This window comes from Centruroides sculpturatus, unplaced genomic scaffold, assembly GCF_000671375.1.
Source record: "Centruroides sculpturatus isolate CEXI.00-Female unplaced genomic scaffold, Cexi_2.0 scaffold831, whole genome shotgun sequence".
Taxonomy (NCBI): Eukaryota; Metazoa; Arthropoda; class Arachnida; order Scorpiones; family Buthidae; genus Centruroides; species Centruroides sculpturatus.
Genome location: NW_019385023.1, coordinates 6050 through 31810, shown reverse-complemented (window position 1 = coordinate 31810; position 25761 = coordinate 6050). Strand labels below are relative to the sequence as shown.

The window sequence follows — 25761 nt, the reverse complement described above, 5'->3', positions numbered from 1 at the left end:
CATTGTGGGACTGGCCGAACCCATAATGGGCCTACTTTGAGAAGCCCTCTTAGTGCACACAGGGCGGAAAGAGTAAAAAAAAAACTTAGGACCACATCCAATTTCATCTTTCTCTGTTTCTGTGTTTATATCTTTAGTACATCAAGAAAAGAAACTGAAATAACCCGAAGAAAAATTGTATAATATAATATAGGCTATTATATAATATCAAAACGAAGATGGATCTTCCTTTTAAAGTAAAATGAAGAATGTTCCTCATATTGTATCTATACGAGGAACGTTCTTCATTTTGACTTTAAAAGTATTCTTACGCTATTTTGTAAAATATTCAAGAATTACATTAAAAATTAAGTAAGTAACCGTGAAAAATGTAATAATTAAGTTTTCGGCAATAAAAAATCGATATACTTACATTACATTTTGTCATCAAATCTATTGAATCATACTTGTAATGTCCTCATCGAGCACACAATAGCAATAGAGGGAAATTTATAGAATTGGTTGAAGCAGATCGCTGCCATATTAAGAATCCTAAAAGTAGTATCTTCGCAGCGGAATAGAAAGATCTACATTGTAGTTAATACTTATTTTAAAATATTTAAAATTTCTTGTGTTTACCCATAATGGTACAGTACTGTACATTACATAGTTTTCGGTCGTACCAATAACAAAGGAAATACAATGAAAAACGAGAAATAAAACATAATACAGTATTTCTTTACTTTAATATACCAATAATAAAAATGTAACGCGAAATTGCAAAAATATACCGGAATTTGAAATCAGAGTCCGATATATTATTCCAATTTCTATTAACTCAAATACTATATTTATAATAGATTAGATGTAATAAACACGTCTAGTTGATAGAAATCAATAATCATATCGGATATTAAAAATAATATCGATTTTAAGACAGATAATCGATAGAATTGATTGATGACGGAAAAATTCCATTTATGTTCCGAGTTGGCAACACTGATTTGGCGCAAGTCATTGTATTGCACTCCCTTCTCCTTTCCTTCCTTTTCCTCTGCATCCTCAGGGAGATTAAGTCCTCCGTCTTCGTTTCGGAGGATATTTTTTTCGGTTTAGAGATCCCAAAACAAGAAATAAAAAAACGAATTTAACCCAAAAATTTTAACTCCGCTTCGATCGTCCAAATCTGAAATTTACAAGAATTTTGAATATATTAATCAATTTCCTTACACGTGATTTACATCCTTAGCATTTGAAATATGGTTGCAAGAGAATTTCCGTATGTATTACGATTATTTCTTTTTAAATTTAAATTTAATTAAGATATTTCATTTCGATTTGATCCTTAAAACTTTAATTTATATTACATTTATTTTCATCGTTTAAATGTTTTAACTTAATGTTTAAATGTCTTCACTTATAATTGGTACTGTATATTAATGTGTTTTTAAAAATAGTTTTCTTGTAGCAATTTAAAAAAAGCCAAAGATCCTTGATGATGATGATTATAATTTATATTACATAATGCTATAATGACTTGTTATTTTTCATAGCTATTTGCTTCATTCTTNAGTTAGGTCTATATTTTATTAAGTTCTTTCGTGATTTTAACCAAAAGAGAAGGGGCAGACATCGACCGGATCGGTATACAATAATCAATAAGACATTGAAAATTAGCGAAGGAACGCAAAACAATTTCAGAGAATATGGGATGGTGAAATCTCCATAGGATTTGGTGTACAACTAAATCTTCTCTACTTTTTGTTACAGCAAATAACTTGAAAGAATGAAAAAACAATTTCGTAAATTTTTAATACAAATAAATATAAATTCATTTAAACTATGTTCATCGTCAAAAAATTTTGATTCTATGTCTTTCGGCCACCGTTATAAAATTAACCTCGCATCTAATTGTTTTCATTTTTCCAATACGTTCATTGGTTATTCATATTTTTAAACAATCCACTGCACCTGGAGAAATGAAATAACTAAATAAAAGTTTATTCGTGTTGACCTAATTATTTATCCCTCTTTGCAGGTTGCACTCGTGTGGCGTTGCCATAAGGCAATCAATCCAAGCCTTACTTTTTGACTAAATGTTTTATAGTATAAATGGAAAATATATTTTCATAAATTTGGAAATAAAAACTTATTTAACACTTGTAGTGTATAAAGAAAGTTAACAACTGAGAAAAGTTTCAGTAGCGAAAGTTATATTCTAATTTTTTTTAGTGTAAGAACAATTACTCTTTTATACTTAACACGCGTTCAACGCTTGGATCCATTTGAAACGGATCCAAAACTGAGGTCGTAGTATCTAACTTGTTAGAAACTGAAACGTTGTAAAATCTTGGCTGGAAAAATAATTCGGTATATTATAAACAATCCTTTACGTGTGTTTTTCAGTCAAAATACAAACTGTTTTAATTTTCTTCCATACTAATGACAACTGATGATATTCTCCCTCTTATTGCCTCAACATGTTTTATCTAGTTCTTTTTATTTTATTAGAAAATCACAAAATTTAGACTCTCAATTTTTGTTATTTATGAAATATGTGAGAATGAAAAATACGTTTCACTGTACAACATAAACCTTTACCAAGTGGTACCTCAGGATACGAACGTCCCAGCATACGAAATTTTCAGGATACGAGATGAAATTCGAACATATTTTTGCTCCACGATACGAACAAAAACTCACCATACGAGTTTACATTAGTTCGCATTTTTCATTTGTTTTTCTTACTACAGTTATTTTTTTAATGTACTACTTAGCTTTAATTTGAGTGAGTTTTTCGTGTTGGAACGAATTATTTGGTTTTACATGTAATCGTATGGGAAAAAATGATTCACCTTACGACATTTTCCTGATACGATCTCAGTTTCGGAACGGATTAATTTCGTATCCTGAGGTACCACTGTATTTGTTTTCCCTACTTTCCTATACGTAATCACTTTTAATGTGGATTCGTTTCGCCTTTGGCGTTCCTGACAAAAAAAATTGGGGTCGTTGGATTTTCAAAAATCGAGTGTGGGAGAAATGAACGTCTCAAATTTACATTTAATTTTTCCTTTTAATGTAACCGTGCCGTTTCTTTGTTACTTTCTCTTGNGGTTTATTGAATAAATTCTGTAAAATTTAGCTGCTCGAATTTGTTCGTTTTACTTAAAAATTAAATCACTTTTAGTAGTGTTCACAGATTCTTCGCAAATCCTGGGTTATCTTCGTCTATAATTGACGTGGACATGAATATTATAAAACGATTTAGAATAATTTTGCCAAGTTATAGAACTGCTGGCAAGTGGTGGGTACAGAAAAATTTAATAACTACGCTATCGAGATGGCAAATTCTGTTGAAAAGAACCCCTGGCTGCGTATGCCTGTAAGTGTTCACAAAGATTTGATTCGAGGAGCTCAAATAATTCAATCTGCAATATTTCGAAGAAAGTGCAGGAAACGTGTAATGAAAGCATAAAACAATATAAAGAATATCACGCAAAAAATTTTCAAATAAATACAAGGACCGATTTAGTACATGATCTTTTAATATCATCTGATTCGTAATTACCTTCAAAACAAACAAAAGAGCAAAGATTGTCTTTATGTCACACTTCACTTTCCAAAAAAGCTAAAATTCTATTAAAATGTAAATAATGTCAGCAATATGCCTATACAGACCAACACACAGAAACAATTACTCTGAAAATTGAAACTTGTTTTAGAGGCGAGGTACTGTAAAACCCCTGGGTTAATAAACAGTTTGTGTATGGAAAATAAATACTACACGTGTTTGGAATATTGAAAATGCCAATTTCGTGCAACCATGTGTTCATTAACGTTTTTTTTTATTTTTTTTTATTTTTGTAGTTTATTGAATCAGTCATAACCCAGTATTGTCACTCACTGTATTATTTTCAAATTGACTTTGTGTGTTAAACAGCGTACGTAAAAATGTACAGAAATTATATTGCATATGAAACTTTGCGATTCGTATGCAACGAATCGCAAAGATTACGAATTTTAGGAACACAAAAATGCACCGTAATTTAGCATAACGGATATTGAATAGTTCCAGATTATCCATGATGCCATTTAATGCTACAGCTAAATGTGTTTAATCATTAATAATATATTCTTCGATATTGATTCCAGGGACCGTCTGGAGTCAGAAATACTGAATGTCGATACGATTTTGGGAACATACGAAAACTCCCGGTAATTTAGATTCAGATCGGATTATCGAAAATGTCCATTTTACTTTTGTTAACATTATTTACATAATCCGTTCAAGTAAAACAATTTACAGAAAAATGCATTCGGAATGTCCCTGCAAGTTTCTTAGAACATTTCTTTTCGAGTGCAATCGTGATTGTAATAATAATTATAGTGAAAAAATAGCTGGAATAAAACGTTAAATTATTGTATATTTAAAAGTAATTATAATATTCAGATAAAAATTTAATATCAGCTAATAAGTAAATTAATTTTATCTTAAGTTTAATATTTAGTAATTAAACCTTATTGCTGAGGACCAACAAGGTATCTGGGCCTTCATCCTATTTACGGGGCNATTATTTTTTTATAATTTAAAAAAAAATAATTTTTATAGAAAATTTACAATTTAAATCATGTATATATCTATTATTCACCAGCAATGATGTTAATGTAAAAATCTAGGTTAAATTTTTTTTTTAAAATCAGTTATTAGGTATGACATATAGCATAATGTATGTTATAAATTGATTTTTGTCATTCCAGTTTAATTTATTATGTGATATAAAGCTAAAGCTATTTTAGTTAAAAAAACTAATTAATGTCTGCAACACTTCTGCAATATATCAAGCTGAGATATAAATTAATAAAAATAGTGGTAGATGTTTTTAGTAAAATTGAGTGTTTTTAATATTTGTAAATAGCATAAAAAAAGAACACATAATAAATGTGAAATGGTTAAGGGTTTATTATTTATTTTAACTTCAAGATCTACACTTATGAAAATTTTGCTCAAATAAGCAATATTTTAAAATATCCTAATGCCTCAAGTTTCATTTACATCTTTAAAGAATTTGTTGTTTAAAAATTTGCTTTGTGCCAAATGGCAAACAACCAGATTTTCTAATGTTTCGGCAATCCATTGTACCTTGTTCTTATTGTCAAGGTATACTTTGTAGTGATTATAAATCGCTTGGCATTATAACAGAGTAATTTTTGTTTTCATTATTTAAATACGGGTCAAAATTTTCAAATGTGTTATAGTTAAGAGTTTACTTTATTTAGTCTTTGTGCCTTTTATTTGTAATGTATTTTAAACTTCTGTTTAATTGCTTGAGTTAACCTTAGAACAATACAATTAAAAGAATGCATTAAAAAACATTTTAAATGTATTTCTAGATTACAATAGTTTGTTTTGTTTTCAAAGTCTAAGTACACAAATGGACTTTGACACTGAATTTTAACCCTTTGTAATGTATCAATTGCTCTAGTTTCTTGATAATTTTAGATTTTTGTGATATTTATTACAATATAAATTATTAAAAAAATGAAAATTTGTTTGTACTTAAATTTTGTACTACAATATTGTTATTGAGTTATTTATAGAATTGATATTATATTGACTTTTATATAATATATTGATAAAAAAAACTTTAAGAATTTCAGTAATTTAATAGTTATAAATTTCTCTCTTTAGAAAATTTTCTCAAATTTTTATTAAATATTTTATTCAATTTGATTACTACATTATGGATGAGATTGTATGGCCTTGTTCTATTTAAGCCAAACTTTTTTAATCAATAAGTTATAAATTTATCTCTCTATATAAATAAATGTTCAAATATGAGCCATATCTTGCTTTAAGTGTTTTACTTCATAGACTCTTGATTATGGAATTTTCTGATCTTAATTTTCTGCATAAAAAGATGGTTTTATTCTTATAAAAGTAAATATATTCTTTCTTATACAGAATTATTAATTGAATAATTACTCTTGACACTTTATTATAATAAAAACAAATCAGTATATTAAATAACTTTTTTATCAAAATGTTGTAATTGGACTGATAAATTTTATTTAATCTATTTGATAACTTGCATAAAATAAATACAGTAGTATATCACATACTAGGAAGCATTTTAAACATTAAAGATGATATTTTACAAAAGAGAATGTTTTATAATTGAAACTTCATTCTAATTTTTAATATTCATAAATAAAAATTAATCAAAATGAATGAAAATTATAAAATTAATAAAATTAAAATAATTAAATATGAAGTTTTAAAATGAAATCAGATAATAGAACTGGAAATTCTGATATCTACATATATTATATATTCCAATGGTGCACTCAAGATTTAATCTTGAGGGGAATCAAGTTGAGTGGATAAAAAAGATTTTCAATGTTGACTCAAAATTCCCACATTATACGACCACTAATTCATAGGTAGTACAGAAATAAAAGACATGACACAATATAAATACAAAAAATGAATTTTAATTAGGAAAATATTTTTGGAAAATATACTAGTGTTTTTTTTTCCTTTTACTTTGGGGGTGCCAGGGCCACTTGGCCCACCCCTGGGTGTGCCACTGGTACATTCTATACATCTTTAGAATTTATTTCTTCATATAGACATAATGTTGGATATTACAGGATATAATTTTATCTTTATGGCCTGAATCAATATTCAGATTTGTCATGTCAGCTTAGATAAGGACTAGAGAACAAAGTCTAATCTGATATATCCATAAAAAAAAAATTGCAACCGTATTATGGGATTTGAACCAGAATATTTATGAAATTATTGTATAATTTTCTATTTGATTCAGTGGTAGTTGGGCTGCAATTTGAAAAAAATATTAGCCTATAAATTCCCACTGTCATCCCTCTGACTGTCTTTCCTTAATCTTGAGAATGGAGTCAGATAGATGAAGGCTGAAACCAGATATGAAAAAATTAGGGACAGGATGCCCCAATTAACTATATATTAACTATATATAAGTATAGTATATACTTTGATGCAAACATTATTTCAATTCAAAAATTTTTCCCTGAAAGGAGTTAGATGTCCTGCACGACTCTATTGCTAATGGAAAAATATGATGTACTGGGTCAAGACACAATTTGAGGTGATGAGCATATATTTTAAATTAAAATATTATTAAAAATATGATTAAGAATTGCAGTGTGGTATTGTGATATCACAATAAATAATTGCTTCTTGATTGTTGAAATTATATACTGTGTGTAATAATTACATGTGCAGTTTATTATTATACTACATAAAATTATATTTAAAAACATTTTTCTTTATGAATCTTTTTTGTAATATAATAAAGTATTAGAAATATTTGTTGTAATAATGTGTATGTTATAATTTGATCTTACATCATTAAAATTTTATTATGAACTAGCTGTTATCTGCAACTTCGCCCATGCAGATTTTGCAAGCAAACCCCATTTATATTCAGTATTTCAACAACTATAGTAATTGTTATATAACACCTACCACTGAAAATGATGAGAATTGCTGAGAATCAAATGAACTATTTTCAATTTGATCAATTTTCTGGAACGTTTACAATCATTCTATAATTGAACCAATATTCAATAACAAATTCAAATTTAAAATGGTTCGAACATTTGGTAAAAAAATTGAAATATATAAAAATATTTATAACAATGTCTGAAATGTTATCAATTTAATACACGTCAATGAAAGTACTCAATGAAAACTAAACGTAGTTGAAAACAAAAAATTGCATCTAAAATAGTACAGTAGAAGCTATTCTTCAGGTTAAGCCTTAATTCTTTCCCTCTCCCCCATGAGGAAATTTCAAAAAAATCCCTTCTTAGTGTGCATTTTCATGACGTACCCTAACTGTGTACCAAATTTCACGTCTTTGGTTCAGCGGTTTGCTCTGGGCAATGATGGATCAGTCAGTCAGGACAAGTAATTTTATATATTTAGTTTGAGATGCACTAGAAATATGAAAACAAGTAAAAATAAATAAACTTATTCACTACTATATGTGTCTCTTGCTATCTAATTATACTTCAAATGAGATTTTACACTATCAGGTGCCATCTCATAAACTAGTTCATTGATAGTTACCATTGCTCTTTTTTACATATTTAAATAAATGTAATTATAACTTTATATTTTACAATGATCTCACATAAACATCTTTAATTTATATATAAAGTATTAACACCTTAAAACTAAAGAATTTCTTATAGGGATTGCTTTGGTATCGAGGGAATGTTGCAGCACCAGATGCACTTTCCTGGATATGTCCAATAAAATATTTTTAATTTATGAATATTCAAATATAGTGTATTTCGAATTTTGTAATTTTCTTTTAAATTATTTAAACTCAAGAAGAACTTTCCTGGATATGTCCAATAAAATATTTTTAATTTATGAATATTCAAATATAGTGTATTTCGAATTTTGTAATTTTCTTTTAAATTATTTAAACTCAAGAAGAACTTTAAAAGAAACAAAATTACTAATATATAAGCAATATACTTATACAAATATGTAGTACATAATTTTATTGAAAGGTTTTTATGCACTTGAAACACATATGCTTCCTAAATTACCTTATATTTAAATGAGGATTATCNTTGTTATATAACACCTACCACTGAAAATGATGAGAATTGCTGAGAATCAAATGAACTATTTTCAATTTGATCAATTTTCTGGAACGTTTACAATCATTCTATAATTGAACCAATATTCAATAACAAATTCAAATTTAAAATGGTTCGAACATTTGGTAAAAAAATTGAAATATATAAAAATATTTATAACAATGTCTGAAATGTTATCAATTTAATACACGTCAATGAAAGTACTCAATGAAAACTAAACGTAGTTGAAAACAAAAAATTGCATCTAAAATAGTACAGTAGAAGCTATTCTTCAGGTTAAGCCTTAATCCTTTCCCTCTCCCCCATGAGGAAATTTCAAAAAAATCCCTTCTTAGTGTGCATTTTCATGACGTACCCTAACTGTGTACCAAATTTCACGTCTTTGGGTTCAGCGGTTTGCTCTGGGCAATGATGGATCAGTCAGTCAGGACAAGTAATTTTATATATTTAGTTTGAGATGCACTAGAAATATGAAAACAAGTAAAAATAAATAAACTTATTCACTACTATATGTGTCTCTTGCTATCTAATTATACTTCAAATGAGGTTTTACACTATCAGGTGCCATCTCATAAACTAGTTCATTGATAGTTACCATTGCTCTTTTTTACATATTTAAATAAATGTAATTATAACTTTATATTTTACAATGATCTCACATAAACATCTTTAATTTATATATAAAGTATTAACACCTTAAAACTAAAGAATTTCTTATAGGGATTGCTTTGGTATCGAGGGAATGTTGCAGCACCAGATGCACTTTCCTGGATATGTCCAATAAAATATTTTTAATTTATGAATATTCAAATATAGTGTATTTCGAATTTTGTAATTTTCTTTTAAATTATTTAAACTCAAGAAGAACTTTAAAAGAAACAAAATTACTAATATATAAGCAATATACTTATACAAATATGTAGTACATAATTTTATTGAAAGGTTTTTATGCACTTGAAACACATATGCTTCCTAAATTACCTTATATTTAAATGAGGATTATCTAACTGATGAGGGCCATTAACACCAGGAATAAAAGTTCATTTTAGAAGGCATATTAGGCATTTACATTTCATTATATGATAACCCTTCAGTAAAATTATGTGCTGTGTATTTGTATAACTTATATCGTATTATATATTTAAAAAAAGGCTAATTGATATAAAATTACTAATGTTACTTATACAGTATATTCTTCAAATTTCAACATTGATCTATGTTTACATTTTAACATATTCATTTCTACTGTTTTTAAAATTAAAATAATATATAAGCCTAGTTAAATTTAAAAATTATTTACATAAATGTTAAATTATCAACACATTATTTAATGAAAAAAGTTATATTTATTCCATTTATAGTTGTATATTTGTATACAGTTATTGTAATGAATACATGCATTTAATTATCTTTAAAAATAATTTTTAAACTAGATGATGATGACATACAATTTACCCTTTTAAATTGAACACAGATTTCAAAAAAAAGTTTGAATTATCAAAAATTCAAATTGTTCAATTTTGAAAATAACCTAGTTTTCTGCTAATATTTGATATTCTTTGGTGATAACACATTTTAACTAAAAATAAATTTGTAAATATTCTATATTTAGACATTATAAAAACTAGACTATTCACATATAAGTAATGCTAAATCTGAAACATGACAATTTTATTACAAAATGCATGCTTTTCAAAGAATTCTTGAAATCAACATTCTATAAACTAGTAGACTATATGATACTTTCTCTTTTGGAGTTTTATTTTTGAAATATGAAGGTATACTACTTTCTAATTATTTAATCTTTAGAACTTACAAGGGGGACCGGGGAGATTGTCATCACCGATTTTGACGAAATTTTCTGGATGTGTAGTATTTACTTGTACTAAAACTCTACCAAAGCCACAGGACCATCATTCAAGCATTTTTGAGAAAATTGTGATTAAAGTTTTTCTAGAACTATTAATACCTAAAAAGAAGTGCCATTTCTGTGTTCATGGCAAGATTAGTTAAGGCGTTGCATGCGGGTTTGAATCCCATTTGCAATAAAAATTTTTTTACATTTATAATTTAATCTTATTGTTGTTAAACTTATGTACAGTTTTTAAAGTCATCAAAAATTTATTTTTTTTAAATTTTGATCACTTCATATTTAGAAAATACATATAACATTATAATCATATTTTGTATTGTTTAATGTAATATAGGTTCTTATACATATCAATACATTTATAATACATTTTATGTGTAAGGATAGGAAGATATTATAATAAGATACTCAATATCTTCCATACTCTCCAGCAAAAAATATATTATATAAATACTGTATATAATATATTAGTAGGTAGATAAACCTAATCTAATCAGGAAAGAAAACTAGATAAAGATTATGCTTTCTGTTTGGATGGTCCAGTTTTACCAGAGAGGTAAGTGCACCACTAAAGTTCATTGGGTGTAGAAAGGGAAAGATCTCTTTGATGTAGAAAGGGAAGTGACCAAAGTTGACAGCTAGGATTCTCTTTTCATTCATCCATCAGTGACCAATGGTAGACATTATAAATAAAACCATTAAGCATGCCAAACAAACTTTTATAGAAGACGTTGTTGCTTGTACTGTGTTTGGTTTGTGAGATATGGATATTCCTATAGCATCAACAAGCAGTAGTGTACTGTAGCTATTGCCTTAAAACCGACAGAGAAATAGCAAATCATGAAAGATGCTATTAAAATGCACTCTCTAATTCTCAACCAGTTGGGTGCATGAATTTTTTTGTGATATGTTAAAATATGCATTGTTTGCATCTCAAATAACATGTGAAAGAAATATTTTCAAAAATGTTAATGAAGTTTTTATTTTCCACCCCTATCAGGGTGGAAAATGTAAAACAAAGACAAACAAAATGTAAAGATTGTACAAATACAATAGCAATGATTATTTATGCATGGTGCACTAAACCATTATGTTTTAGCTGTTTTTATGGTAAATATCACCCAAAATATTGTCATATTGTCATATTCTTGTGAAACAGTAATTGTAAGTATTTATTGCATGTGCTGAAAACTTTAAATTGTTGAAAAATAATTTTTGAATTTCCTGATATTTTATGAAGAATAATAAATTTAAAATTCAATAATTAAAAATGACATAAAAATTGTACATAATAAATTTAAGAACAATAAGATTAAATTATAAATGTAAACAAAAAAACTTCCATACATGATTCGAACCTGCATATTAACACTCTTCATGCAACTCCTTAACTATTCACACCATTCCATGAATGGATAAATGGCACTTCTGCATACATATTAATAGTTCTAGAAAAACTTTAATTGTGATTTTCTCAAGAATGCCTGAATAGTGGGTCCTATGGCTTTGGTACAGTTTAAGTACAAGTAAATACTACACATCCACAAAATTTTGTCGAAATCAGTGATGACAACATCCTGGGTTCCCCTTGTAAGTAAGAATTTTAAAAGGAATAATAATGAGTTCTATTAGTCAATAATTTGTTAATCTCAAATTAATCAGATTCTATTGTATTTTCACTGTTGTTATTTATAATATTATATCATTAAAATATAATTTGAAATAATTTGACTATAGCATATTATTGATTTGTAGTTTGTTTAATTTTTATCATCTTATTACAAGCAATTTTTACTTTGAATGTAGAAGTAATTTGTTTATTAAAACTATTAATGTAGTCTCTTTTGTGTGGTTCAATGTTCCATAACAACACATGCCTTTTATTTCCATATCCATACACTGTACATGTTTTGGCAAAAATAAACTATAACTGTAGTTATATATAAAGAACATGAGGCAGATTTAAAATACAATAGACCTAATTCCCCATTCTATGATCATTTACTACCCACAAACTGTAAAATAGATAAAAATAATATTAAAATTCTCACCTTTGAAGAAGACAACATATCAAATATTTGAAAAAATAAAAACAAACCTAAATAAATAATCTCAGAATTTATAACGTGAAGAAGACTGAGGAAGGTAGTCGAAAACGTTAGTTGGTTTTCATTAAATATTTTTACTGGTCATGTAAAGGTTTTTATGTGTGTTTCTAGTATATATATATTGGAACAGTACCTGGTAAGAAGTAACTTTTAATAAAGGCATTGAAATAATTTCGTACTGGAAAGAAGTTTTGTAACGAAAACACCTGTAGTACCACCTAAAAAACAAAAAGTAGTATAAAAGGCAATGGGGCCAGTGAAGGGTACAAAGGAAGTGGGAAAACAAACTGGAAAGGAATTCTTAAATAGTTTTAATATTCTTTAATAAGCTTAAAGAAACAAAAAATGTGATCATCAGTAAGAAAGAATTTTTTAGGAAAATTCTTACAAAAATATTTTTAGAGGATTTAAGAAAAGGTCTTCTTGACAGATCTTATAAAAAATATTTTTTAGAAGTAAAAACCATTCTGGAAATTAATAATATGAAAACCCTCCCAATAGTCATAGAGCACACCCAGTCTGAATGAAATTTAAAACAGGTAGTGACAAAGTTACTCCACTCACTAAAATGGCATAAGTGAAAGCTTTTGAAAATAAAACCAAGTATATGAATGTTTAAAACCAAAATAAATGTAAACAAGTAGTAGATTCATTGTAAACTAATGTAAAATTAAGAAAATGTAAAACAAATGTGTACAAACAGGTACCATACTGATGAGGAACTCATCAGTATTGTATCATACTGATGAGGAACTCATCAGTATTATGCTTGTTTGTACACACAAATAGGAGATAAAACTCCTAAAACATATATATGGATACAGAAATAAATATGAGATATAACATGCATGCATTGTTGTTATGGAGCATGGATCCACACAAAAAGAAATGATAAATGATGCAACAGAGTTCTGAAAAAATAAAACCAGAGTATTACTATAATTAACTTTTATTAATACTTTGTTAAGATTTATTTTTAAGATATTTTGCTTGCTATTTTTCTTGCTATTATACAATCATCTAAAGTATAAATTTTTTTTTTTCATCATTTTCTAATTTATCTTTGTAAACTAAACAGATTTTGCCCTGATGATGACTTTTTTAATTCTTAAATATTTTTTAACTTCATTATTTTCCTTACTCTGTTATTTTTTTCTATCAGATTGCACTCTAATTTTGATTAAGCAAGCAGTTTTTAATTTATTTACAGCTGCTTGAATGCCTTAAATTAATTAATGAGCAGAAAAGCATATACAGTATAACTCAAAAATAATCAATGGATTGATATTCATGCCTAATACTTTATAGTATGACAAAGAAATCACTGAGATTGGCATTATATGTGCAATAAACACACATATAATGCTGATCTCAGTGATTTCTCTGTCCCAGTATACAATATAATTGTGTGTGTGTATTTATATATATGCTAGAGATCATTGAATGTTAATGATGGTGTATGGTATTCCACTTGCAAGCATTTTTTTAATCTCTCAATTTGAATGAAATCTGGGTTCTAAGTTGGCCAAGGCAGTAACTAGAAAAATTGCAATTTAAGCCAATTTTTTGCATTATTTTTCATGTGTTTTGAATCTCTCTCTTACTGAAATATATCATCATTTTCTGGAATGTACATATTTTCAGTTTTTTTTATTTATTTGCTTCATTTCAATGTCAGTTTCAAAATTCAAAGCTTAGTATTGCTTTTTTATGGACTTATACAAGAAACATTGGAGACAATGGGAATGAATTTGAATTTTATTGATATTAGTTACAAGAAAATGCATTTTGCAAATATTTATCATTTGTCTAGATTTAACCTGAGTCTTTTGACAATAAAATCTAGAAACACAGAATATATTCAAATTAAAAAGAAAATGAACAGTAATTAATGATATAACAGAATTAAGAAAGATTACAAAGTAAGATATTTATTTTCATATCTTTGTATGATTAAGAAAGATCATAAGATCTTGCATTACAGGAGGCTTCTATAATCCAAGATAGGAGGTTAACACTCTTGACTGTCAAATTGCATAATGAATTAATAAACTGTGGGGGAGGATAAGGAAGAGCATGTTCAAATGGGCTCTTTTTATTTTTGAAGTAATTGTTGCCAGATTTCACTGATGGCGTTGCTAGTGTTTAAATTCATTCTATTATTTTTGTTGGTTATAATAATTATCAAATGCTTAAATAGTTTCCTTTTTATAATAATTTTTTTCCTTTTAAGAATTTTGATGCTGTTGAGTGAGATCTTACAACCTGCGTGATTGCAGTGTAATGTGTAATTGATTTAGAATAATTATATTTTACTCATATTAAGATTTTAATATTAATCTTACTTTACTCTTGATAAGATAATAGGAATATGTATGAATTTTTCATAGCTCAGATCCCCAACTGATAGGGTATCTGAAGAAAAATTCTGTAATCTGAGAAAAATTCATACATTGTTATTGTTAATGTGCAAGTGGGGTCAATAGACTAAATGCATTTTGACTTAAAAAATCCATTGTGTACCCATGAGAGATTACTTGAAAAGTCTAATCTCTTTTAAAAATGATAGTAAACCTTTGAAGGAAAGCTGAGGAATGTCATCATGGCTCAACAAAGTGGAACTCAGATGAACAAATATCTTTGAGCAAAGACTTGCACTCTCACAAATGAAATGCAGTGTCTTCTCACCAGATCCACATAAGTGGCAAAAGGCTGAGGAGGAAAGTTTCAGTTGGTGCAGATATTTATGAAAGTGATTAAAGCCAGTTATAAAGCAAACCAAAAAAGCAAACATGATTTCTGTCAAAAACCAAGAAATCCTTAACTTTTGCAAAGAGCAGGTTAAGAAAAAATTCATAATTTATTATCATACATAACAATAGATTACAAAAAAATAAAAACATGAATTTTGGCACAAGCGGATTAATAAATAATTTGTAAAGAATTTTTTTGTGTGTGTATACAAAATGAAATTGACAAAATCTTACAAAAATATATTTTAAAAAAGAGTTCATTAAGTTTTAAAAAAATTTTTAATATTTTTCAAAGTAAAATTGACTCCTGAATAATTTTGAAATAGTGTGTTTTATTTATAATTGTCAGTCTTACATTTTTAATAGTTAAATTTGAATAATGAAAACTAAAATTGAAGTAAATAATTTGTTACAAATTGAAATTGGCTTCAACTGATCTTAATAGAAACATACATGATGTTACATTTCACACGTAGAAGTTATTATCAATAATGAATAATTTTATTTCATTACATAATATACAGTGACTCTAGTATACCAGGGTTTTTAAAAAATTTTATATCATAAACATTTGGGTTGCAGAACCATTACAAAGAAATATATTGAATTGCATGAACAAAAAGTTTGAGAAATGCTGGGTTAGAGTCAAGTAATTATTCTAAGATACTTGACAAAAGAGGTAAACTATATTCTCATCATAGAAAAGGAGAGCAGAGAAGTCTGAAAGCTCTCCTGCAATTAAAAGTTTTATTAGGACTGATGCCTGATGTAAATTCATACATATTTTTGATTCCTATATCTTTTCGGTGCTTGTTTTGAATTTTATTCTGTTTTAACATGGAATCATGTATAACAAATCAGATTTTTACATTTTGTAATATAATAATAATAAAATTATTGTATTCATAATTTAAAATATTTTGTTCTACTTTTATTTTATAGTTTAGTTCCAAAGGTAATTAATGGAGGAATTGCTGGAATCATTGGAGTTACCTGTGTTTTCCCTATAGATTTAGTAAAAACCAGGTTGCAGAATCAACAAGTTGGACCAAATGGAGAAAAAATGTATTCCTCTATGTAAGTTAAATATTAATTAGAAAAAGCACTTAATTTATTTATTATTGTTTTTTTGAAAGTTTCGTTATTTCAATAAAGATTTTTGTTAATGTATATTATGTAAAACCAAATATTTTGTCTATGTATTATATTGAATGAATTAGTATTAACTATATTATACAATATAAGTGATCAAAGTACTTTTATATAAAAAAAAATGAGGGTTTTGTTCTCATTAGATTAATTTTAATGCAAGAAGATAACTCTTAAAAACTATTTTTGTTAATTACATATTTTGAACCAAACATTTATCTGACTGCTCTTCAAACTAAAAACAAAAAAATATTTTTATATAAATAACTTATGTAATAATAATTGTAATGTATTTGTAAATTATAAGTTACTTTAGTATATTTGTTATTTGTTTGCATGAACAAAATATTGTTATCCATATACAGCTTTTTTAGATCTTATTTTAAAAATAAAATTCTTATGTTAATATTAAATTATTTTATTTTATTAACATTCTTTATTTGTTCTAAGGTGAACCTTGTTACAGGGTGTTTAATATTAAATTATGACAATTTTAAAAAATTGCAGAATTAAGAAATTACACTTATATCAACACAAGACTCATTATTCAGTCGTGCATTAAAATTGGTCTGATGAGAACCATTCCCTCGTGTTTTTCCTCATATAAAACTGTTTTTGAAGCAGAGTGTTAGTGAAGCTCCTTCTATGAGGCTTACAGAACTGTGTTTGTTCTTAAAATCCATTCAATTGATTTTGATTAAACTTTGATATTTTCCATTAATTGCGATGCAAAATAAAAAATATAATAAAAAAATGGGGGTTCATGGCTTCATTTTCGAGATATAAGATCATTTCATGAGCTTGTGCAAGAAAGTAACATTGCATGAATCATGTGTTGTTTAACAGTTGCTAGCACATCTTGTATAATCTTATAGAATCAAGTTTGTTCTCAAAATTTAATGGATCGATTTTGATACATGGTAAAACTTTGCCATTTTTCATTAATTGAAACATTTTGGTAACTGAACATTGCAACAGCTTACATAAGCAAATAAACGTACCTAACAGAAATGCTAACATATGGGACCAAAAAAACGTTGTTTACAAACTTGAATGTGACTGTACCACACCCAAATCTTACATTGGTGAAACTAGTAGGGAATTAAAGGTCTGTTTCAATGAACATATCTCTGCCATAGCACACAACATTGATAGCTCGGCTGTAGCTGCCCACTGTAGTAATGAAGGCTGTCAGATTGTAAAGGATACTGTCAAAATACTTAAAAAGGAAAAAAAATACCTATAAAAGAAGATGGTACGAACATTTAAAAATAATAAAAAACAAAGAGAAAATCATGAATAACAACTCTGGTCAAAAATTACACAAATTGTGGTATGCATATTTGACCAGAGGGGACATGGGGGGAGGGGAGAGGTGTGAAAATGGAGAGGGGTGAGGGTGACGGTTACCCTGGAATGTCCTTTGAATCGTCTTGTTACTCTGTTCGTGTTACTGTGAATCTACTCATCATTTTGTTTTAAAAATGTATAATTTTACGACTTTACTGTTTTACCAGAACCTCAGTTTGCTATTATGTTATTGTATCAACATTACTGTTTTTAATGGAAAATTTTTTTTATCGCATGCTTAGTCTTTTAATTAATGTTCATCGCATCAAATCCACATGTCAAATGTAAGTCCACATTCTTTGTTCATTTCTGTCAATCATGGTCTTTTTATAAAAATTGTTAACTTCCTAATATTTTTTGTAGAAAAAAGCTGATGAAGGACTCCATGTCCAAAATGCATTCTAAAAATAAAATAGTGTTTTTCTAAGTCTAATTTGATGTCCTGTGGTGGTGTAATAAGTCTAGCGATAAAGTAAAGCCAATTTTAGTGCTCACAAGCCACATGTATACCTACTTTTGCTCCTCCCCTGTATATAAAGAACAAAGTTAAAAGAATTACAGACATTGTTAAAATGTGCAATAATAATATAATAATAGTCTCAAGGGGTGTCCACCAAACTGTGGTTCTTGTATACCCATGTTGTGGCTTTTGTATATTTAATTTTTATTATTAATTTATATCCATTATACATATGTATTCCCATTATATATCCACTGTATAAAATCAGTTTCAGTAGATAATGAGACCCTTGTATTTTTGATAGGCAATGTATGGCTCCTGTTATTGACAAGATATGGCCAGCCGTGTTATAGTCCTTTGAATCTCTGGAGTATAGGGCTGCAACAAAGTCCTGCCATTTAACACAATGTTAAAATATATAGGGGCATGTTAATTTTATAAATTTTATTATGTTTTTAAAAAAGCTGTCATAGATTATTTTTGGCTGTAACGTTTAGCAGAAAAATGTTCAGATTAAGTATGCACTCTCTTTGAGAAATTGCCAAACCCTAATAGCATATTAAAAAGATTTTGCTAGGACAATTTTAAATCAATATTATTTACTTGTTTTGTGAACACTATTATTACGTATTTAATATATAATGTTGAATTTAATGGGATAATAAAAATAACTTTTTTTAAATATCTTAGGTTAGACTGTTTCAAAAAAACATACAGTAAAGAAGGATTTTTTGGAATGTATAGAGGTATGAAAATTATAAAATTAATTTAACTTTTTAATTTTTATATAATTGTTTTTATTAACTGTGTAGGCTCTGCAGTAAATATATTACTAATAACCCCCGAGAAGGCGATTAAGCTGGCAGCGAACGACTTTTTTCGTCATCATTTATCATCTGAGAATAGGCAAGAAGGAAGATTTAAATTCTAGGACAATCAGTACTTATAAGCAGATTAATCAGCTCTTAATAGTTAATTATAGAATTGAGTTAATTTATAAATGTATTAATATGCATATATTTCGTAAACAGAAAACTGACTTTGGCAAGAGAAATGATTGCAGGTGGATCTGCAGGATTTTGTCAAATTGTTGTTACAACTCCTATGGAACTATTAAAAATTCAGTTGCAGGATGCTGGAAGAATAGGTAATTAAGTTTATCAAATCTTATTATTACAATATTAAGGTTTCATAAAATATCTAATTTTGTAGTAATTGATAAAAGTAACTTTGCAATGTATTTGTTTTAGTTAGATGTTTTAGTATAAAATTTACTGAAAATATTTTATAAATTAATAATTATAATTATGTGTAAATGTTTTGTTATTTTGTAACATGCACAAAGATGAATGTATTGTGACAATTTTTGCATAAAATTAATCTTATATAAGGAAATAACTTTATGTTAAAATTGACATATAAGAGAATAAGGAACAAAATTTTAAAAATTTGATAAACAGTAAATGAAGTTGAGTGTAATGAATTCAAATTCTGCATTAATTCTCTTGAAATATGTATCTAAATTAGTGTTAAACAATTTAGTTTGTTCAACTTATTTTTTGTATAAATTTAGAGTTTGTAGGCAAGATCACTGTGTTTCAGTTTTAGTGACACGTCTAGATAGTGGAGATTTGTTCACTACCTAAACAAATATTGAACAAATCTCCATTATCTATATCTCATTTTCGTGACATCTAATGTAGAACATAGATAGGTTTTATCTTTTGCTTTAAAAGTTGAATTGATTAAAGGAATAGAAAAGAAAATTAAAAGAAAGTATTGTCAAGAAAGAATTTGGAATACTGACAAACATTAAATCTTGCAGAAAACAGATTGAATTTACAGGTTGCCATAACATAATATAGTAATTATATTAATTATACCAAGGGCTAGAAGCAAACTTTTGTAATAATTTCATAATATAGTAAGTTTTGTTATGATGATACTGAATTCTGATTCAGTAAACTAATATTGAAGAATAATCATATTGTAATTCCAAACAATCTGTTGGATTTTTATTTGGCTATATTATGACTAATTATAATTACATGCACTTAATTTTTAAACATGTACTTAAACAAGGTTGTTATTTTTTCACTAATTTTTATGTTTAATTATGCTGCACTGTAATTGCTGTTCTTTGAATTTAACAATTCTGAATAATCCTGTGATGTGTCTTCTTTCCACATGCAGAATTTTAACTTCATTTAGTTTACAAGATATTGTTTAAGAATAATGTCCTTGACTCTTTTCCTATAGGGAGCCTTTCAAATTTTGTGAAAGCTTGGGGTAATGTGAAATGAGTTCAGCTGAAAATAAATGACAGGAGAGCTGAGGTGTTTCTCAGAAGGACCAGCAATCATGTAAGGCCTCCTTGACATCAAAGTAGATCACCACCTTATACATGCAATTTTCAAGTGCTTTTAACAGCAAGTTTGAGTGCCTTTCCATATTCAGGTTATGGAATTAGAATAATTCCATAACCTGACATTAGAATAAAATTCAAAAAACAAAATTTAAATAAAATAGAACTCGTTAAACATGTGCTGGTGGTCACATGTGTAAAAGAACGTTGAAGGAAAACAATATGAAATCTCTAAATGAAATACAAAACAATATAACAGGGATTAAATAAAGTACATATGAAAGGTAGAAATACAAATATAAAAAGAAAAACCAAAATAAAAATAACTAAAAAATATAAATAAGACTATAAATGTTCATAAATAGTCTTCTATGTGTGTGATACTGTAGATGTGATTTATTTTGATGTACTTAAAATTAATGGTGAAACCTTTCTTAGTCACACTGTAAATTTCAAGATTTTCAAGATACTTGATTTGAGTTGAGTGAGAACAGACATGCTTTGTAAGAGATGTGCATTATCAAAGGCCATATGACAGTGAAGTTTGAGTGCCTTTCCAAGTGATAAATAAGATTCTATTCAATGCTATCTAGAGAGCTATTTAGCAGTTCAAATGCAAACAAATATGGCATTGTGAAATTTCAGGACATGTGGAAGAAATTTTTATAAAAAAGAAAGATAGTAACAAGATTTACCATTATGGCACTTTTGCCACTGCAAGCAATGAAAGAGTTTTTCATTGCATAAGCACGTGTGTTTCAGCATACCTAGTTCTGGGTATAAAAGTAACAACTATTGGATGTCATTCCCATCAGCTACAATGACCATCACCATTTCTTATGAAGCTGTTTTAAGACAAAATAGCAATGCTGCAGATGTACTTCAGAAATTTTGCTGTTGTAAGAATCTTTGCTGAGGACTATTGACATAGAAACTTGTAGGAAAATGAGATCTCAATTCAAAGAAACTGAATATCTGAGAGTTCAACCTGGTCAAAGGTGCAAACCTATCACTTCATTGGAGATACTTCCATAAGTATTGTTAGACAGTCAAAGAATAATATTGTTGGCTACAATAGTGTACATGAAGCAGTATTATGACAATTGTGTACTTCCTCTGGCACAGTATGGAAGGTACTGAAAAAATTGGATCATTCTTATCAATATTTATATTTGGTGGCTTCTATGTTGGTGGCAACTGTCATTATGGGTGATCACCCATAATGACAGTTGCCACCAACATGGAAGCCCACCTGACCTTTTCATTGAACTTTTGCCAAAATGGATGTGTTTTGGCCATGCAAAATCTTGTGGAGTAATGAGGAAAATTTCCATGTCAAATGGAACAGTGAACAACTGTTGCAATTGGTCCAAGGAAACTCTTTTCCAGTAAATATCACTTCACTTGTCTAATGTTAGTTTGATGTGGCTTCACACATTTTTCATCCTTGGACTATTTTTGTTCTAAGAAGCTAGTCCCAAGGGGCCTGTGATATGCTCTGTTATGGTCCAGAGATACCAACTAATGCTCAACACTTGTATCCTAACAGCAACAGTTATGATTCAAGGCATTGTCACTTTCATGCAAACAGAATTCCTCCACATATTGGATGCTGTGTACAGCAGTTTCTGCAACATCATTTCACTGATAACAGAGCAAATTGATCATGTGTTTTTTACCATATGGCTACCTATTTCTCTGGATCTTAATCCATATGATTTTTGGTTGTGGAGACACAAAGTTTGATTTATCATGAACATGTTACAAATCTGAAAGCCTTGAAAGACAGTATCACACTCAGGGTTTAAGCTGAGAAAAAATTTTCTGTAGCATTTTAGCTAATTTTACTAAATAAGATGTAGCAAAATTTTAGAAATTGTAGCTAACATTGAGGCTGTCCAGAACAATACAAATACATTATTGTTTAAACATTTGTTCGTTCCCTCAGATACTGTATATTATTTCAGTGTAATGCACTACCAATATAACAATAATTCTATTGTTACAATCCACAAGTATCATACATTATTGAACAATTCTTCTTGGTTTTGATTCACACTAGGCAACAAATGCTGAATGAAAATCAAATGCTCCTCTTGGGAGCATTTATAGAGATATTTAACAAGTTGCTGATATTTTTTTACATTAACAAAAACTCCAATTGTCTTGATGTCATCTCACTGAAACTCTTCACAATCAACAGTGGGCACTGTGTGTGAAAGAAACTCAATAATTGTTGATATGAGTGTAATCTACGAGGTCATTTACAACTATCATTTTATAGACTTTAGTTGATGACATATATTCTTACATCTGATAGCAACAAATCCCACTTCATCAGAAATTGTGTTTTTTAAAATAACTATATTAACAAATAAGTATTTGTTTATTGGAAACTTTGTGTCCACAAAGCAGAGAATACGTGATGCCCCATACACAAGATGATGTCTGTCAAGGTGGACTTTCTCACGTAGTTGGTGTGGCAATTGGTTGGTACTAACTTCCCATTTTAGGAGAGATAGGGTAATATTAGTGTTGCCACATGCCAAGTATTGGGTCAGTTTGGCCAGCAATTTTAAATCAAATTGGCAGTTGACAAACATATTTAAGTTTCAGCAAAACAGTTTAAACTATAAACAAAATTATATTTTAATTTAAAAAATTATATAAAATTATTTTTAATATTTAGTATGTTTACTTAATGATAAAATGCATAAATAACATCTTAAATACTTTTTCTGCAACACTTCCATTTGTTTAAACAAAACTTTTTGATCCTTTTCACAGGTCTGCATCAGGTTTAACAAGAAGATTCACACTGTTTAAGAAAATTGTTCAAATCTTTTTCTTAAACCTGACACAGACATGTGAAAAGAGTCAAAAAATGTTCTTTTATAGAAATTAAAAGTGTTGCTGAAAAAGTATTTAAGGTGTTGTTCAAGCTAAATTAGTTTCAGCTTATACAGAAGTGTTTTTTAATGATAAAATGACTTTCCCATTATAATTAACTATTAAAGTTTATTTGTTTTTTGTTGTTTTTACAGTTTGTTATAATTCACAAATGTTGCTATAATGCATTTTGCCGGATTTTAAATAAAAGTAATTGTTTGCTCTAAATTTACTGCCATTTTGAGTTTTAAAAATTGATTTTTCAAGATAAATCAATTTAGGCATTCGTTTGATTTTTCTTTTCCTCAAATAAGTACATGAAATTGTACATTTAGAAAAACCTGGCTTTGAATGAATGAATTCAAAACTTGGTTAACTTGTGATGATGATGATATTTGTTTGGCTCGTTGCATCATTTGCCAAACCTCATTTAGTGTTAAATACGATGGAATTACAGCATTTAGGAGGCATGTCAATTGTGAGAAGCATTAAAAAGAAGTGCATAATCTTATTACCTTCCCTCTCCCCTGGTCATTCTGTCGGCCAACAAAACAGATTTCAGACTTTAGATCACATGATGGGATAGTTTTCTTTTAGTAAAAGGGAATTAGCCATAATTTATTTGGTGGTAATGTTGCAATATTAACTTCATCTGCAGTAAGATTACAAATTTATTTTCTGCTACACAATAAAAGCATGCATATCTGCATATAAATGAAGAATTTTTGGGTTTCTTTCAAAAGATTGATTTGGGATTTTCTGATCATTTTCCATTATGAAGCTTGATGTTTGTTAATTAATTAATGTATTGTGCTCGTAATGTAAATCATTAATTTTTCTAAACCAAAATAAACTTTAGAAAGTATTCAAAAGAATTGGAATGGAGAGAAATTTTGGTGTCGTCCCATCATTAGTTAAAACAAGTGGTTAAAACATCAGAATTTTAGCAAAATGTGCCAAGAAAATTGTTGCTAAATCTAAATTCTTGTAGCATTTTAGCAAAAAAAAACTAGTAACAGCTTAAACCCTGCACACTACATGTGACAAGCATTATAGAAGAATATGATCAGCTGTTTAACATACTTTATAACCTTCAGATTTTATATCTTCAGAATAGGGACCAACCAAATTAGCAGTATCTCCTGCATCATTAAAGTCTGTGTTTAATATGAATGTTTATTTTAAGATAATTATTTATATATTTATGAATAATTACAAAATTAATGAGTGATAAAAATACTAATAGCCAACAAACTGTTTTTTTTTCTTGTTAGTTAATATAAAACATTTAAATTTGTTTTTGAACAACTATATAATTAAATATATCTTATTATTATATTTTAAACTATTTGTAGCAGCCAAAGGAGCAGCAGAAGGTGAAACAGTGTTGGCAACATCTGCAACAGCAATAGCGTTAAATCTAGTAAAAACCCGTGGAATTTTAGGCCTGTACAGAGGCACTGCAGCAACAATGCTTAGAGATGTCAATTTCTCTGTTGTTTATTTTCCTCTTTTTGCACATCTGAATTCTTTGGGTCCACGTAGACAAGACGGAACAGGTGAATCTGTCTTTTGGGTATCATTTCTTGCGGGATGTGCAGCTGGTTCAACAGCAGCTTTTGCTGTAAATCCTTTTGATGGTAAATCCAATATCTAGTTATTTAAAATCTTTAATGCAATGTTGAATATTTTCAAATTAATATTTGAGATTTTTATCTTATTCAGTAGTGAAAACTAGATTACAAGTACTGAAAAAAGGAAGAGGAGAGATAACATACAATGGTATCCCTGATGCATTCAGGTTTGTTTAATATTAAAAGTAAAATTGTCTTTTAATTAAGGTTTATGGAACTTAATAATTTGATTGTTTTTTTTTACTTTAATTTAAATAGGAAAATTTGGCAACTAGAAGGTACAACTGCTTTTTTCAAAGGTGCTGGCTGTCGAATGATAGTTATTGCTCCTTTATTTGGAATTGCTCAGACAGTTTATTATTTAGGTGTTGCTGAGTGGCTGTTAGGACGTAATAAAGAAAGGTGTGTAAAATTAAACAAAGCAATTTTGGCTTTTAAGCACAACCATAATTGATGATTAAATGCTGAGTATACTGTTATTTAAAATATATTAAATGATAAAAGCATTTAGGTAAAACACAACAAAATTTTATTGAGTAGTGA

General features: G+C 28.1%; 1 protein-coding gene across 1 annotated transcript; it reads left to right on the top strand.

Annotated features, from left to right (window-relative positions):
- Positions 1–988: 988 nt before the first annotated feature.
- On the top strand, positions 989–25735 carry LOC111633569 (mitochondrial glutamate carrier 1-like). Its single transcript, XM_023378163.1, has 8 exons — positions 989–1258; positions 16314–16448; positions 19021–19076; positions 19143–19236; positions 19362–19477; positions 24940–25224; positions 25310–25385; positions 25477–25735. The coding sequence occupies exons 1-8, from the start codon at positions 1239–1241 to the stop codon at positions 25670–25672; spliced, it is 978 nt and encodes a 325-aa protein (XP_023233931.1). The 5' UTR covers positions 989–1238; the 3' UTR covers positions 25673–25735.
- Positions 25736–25761: the final 26 nt, after the last annotated feature.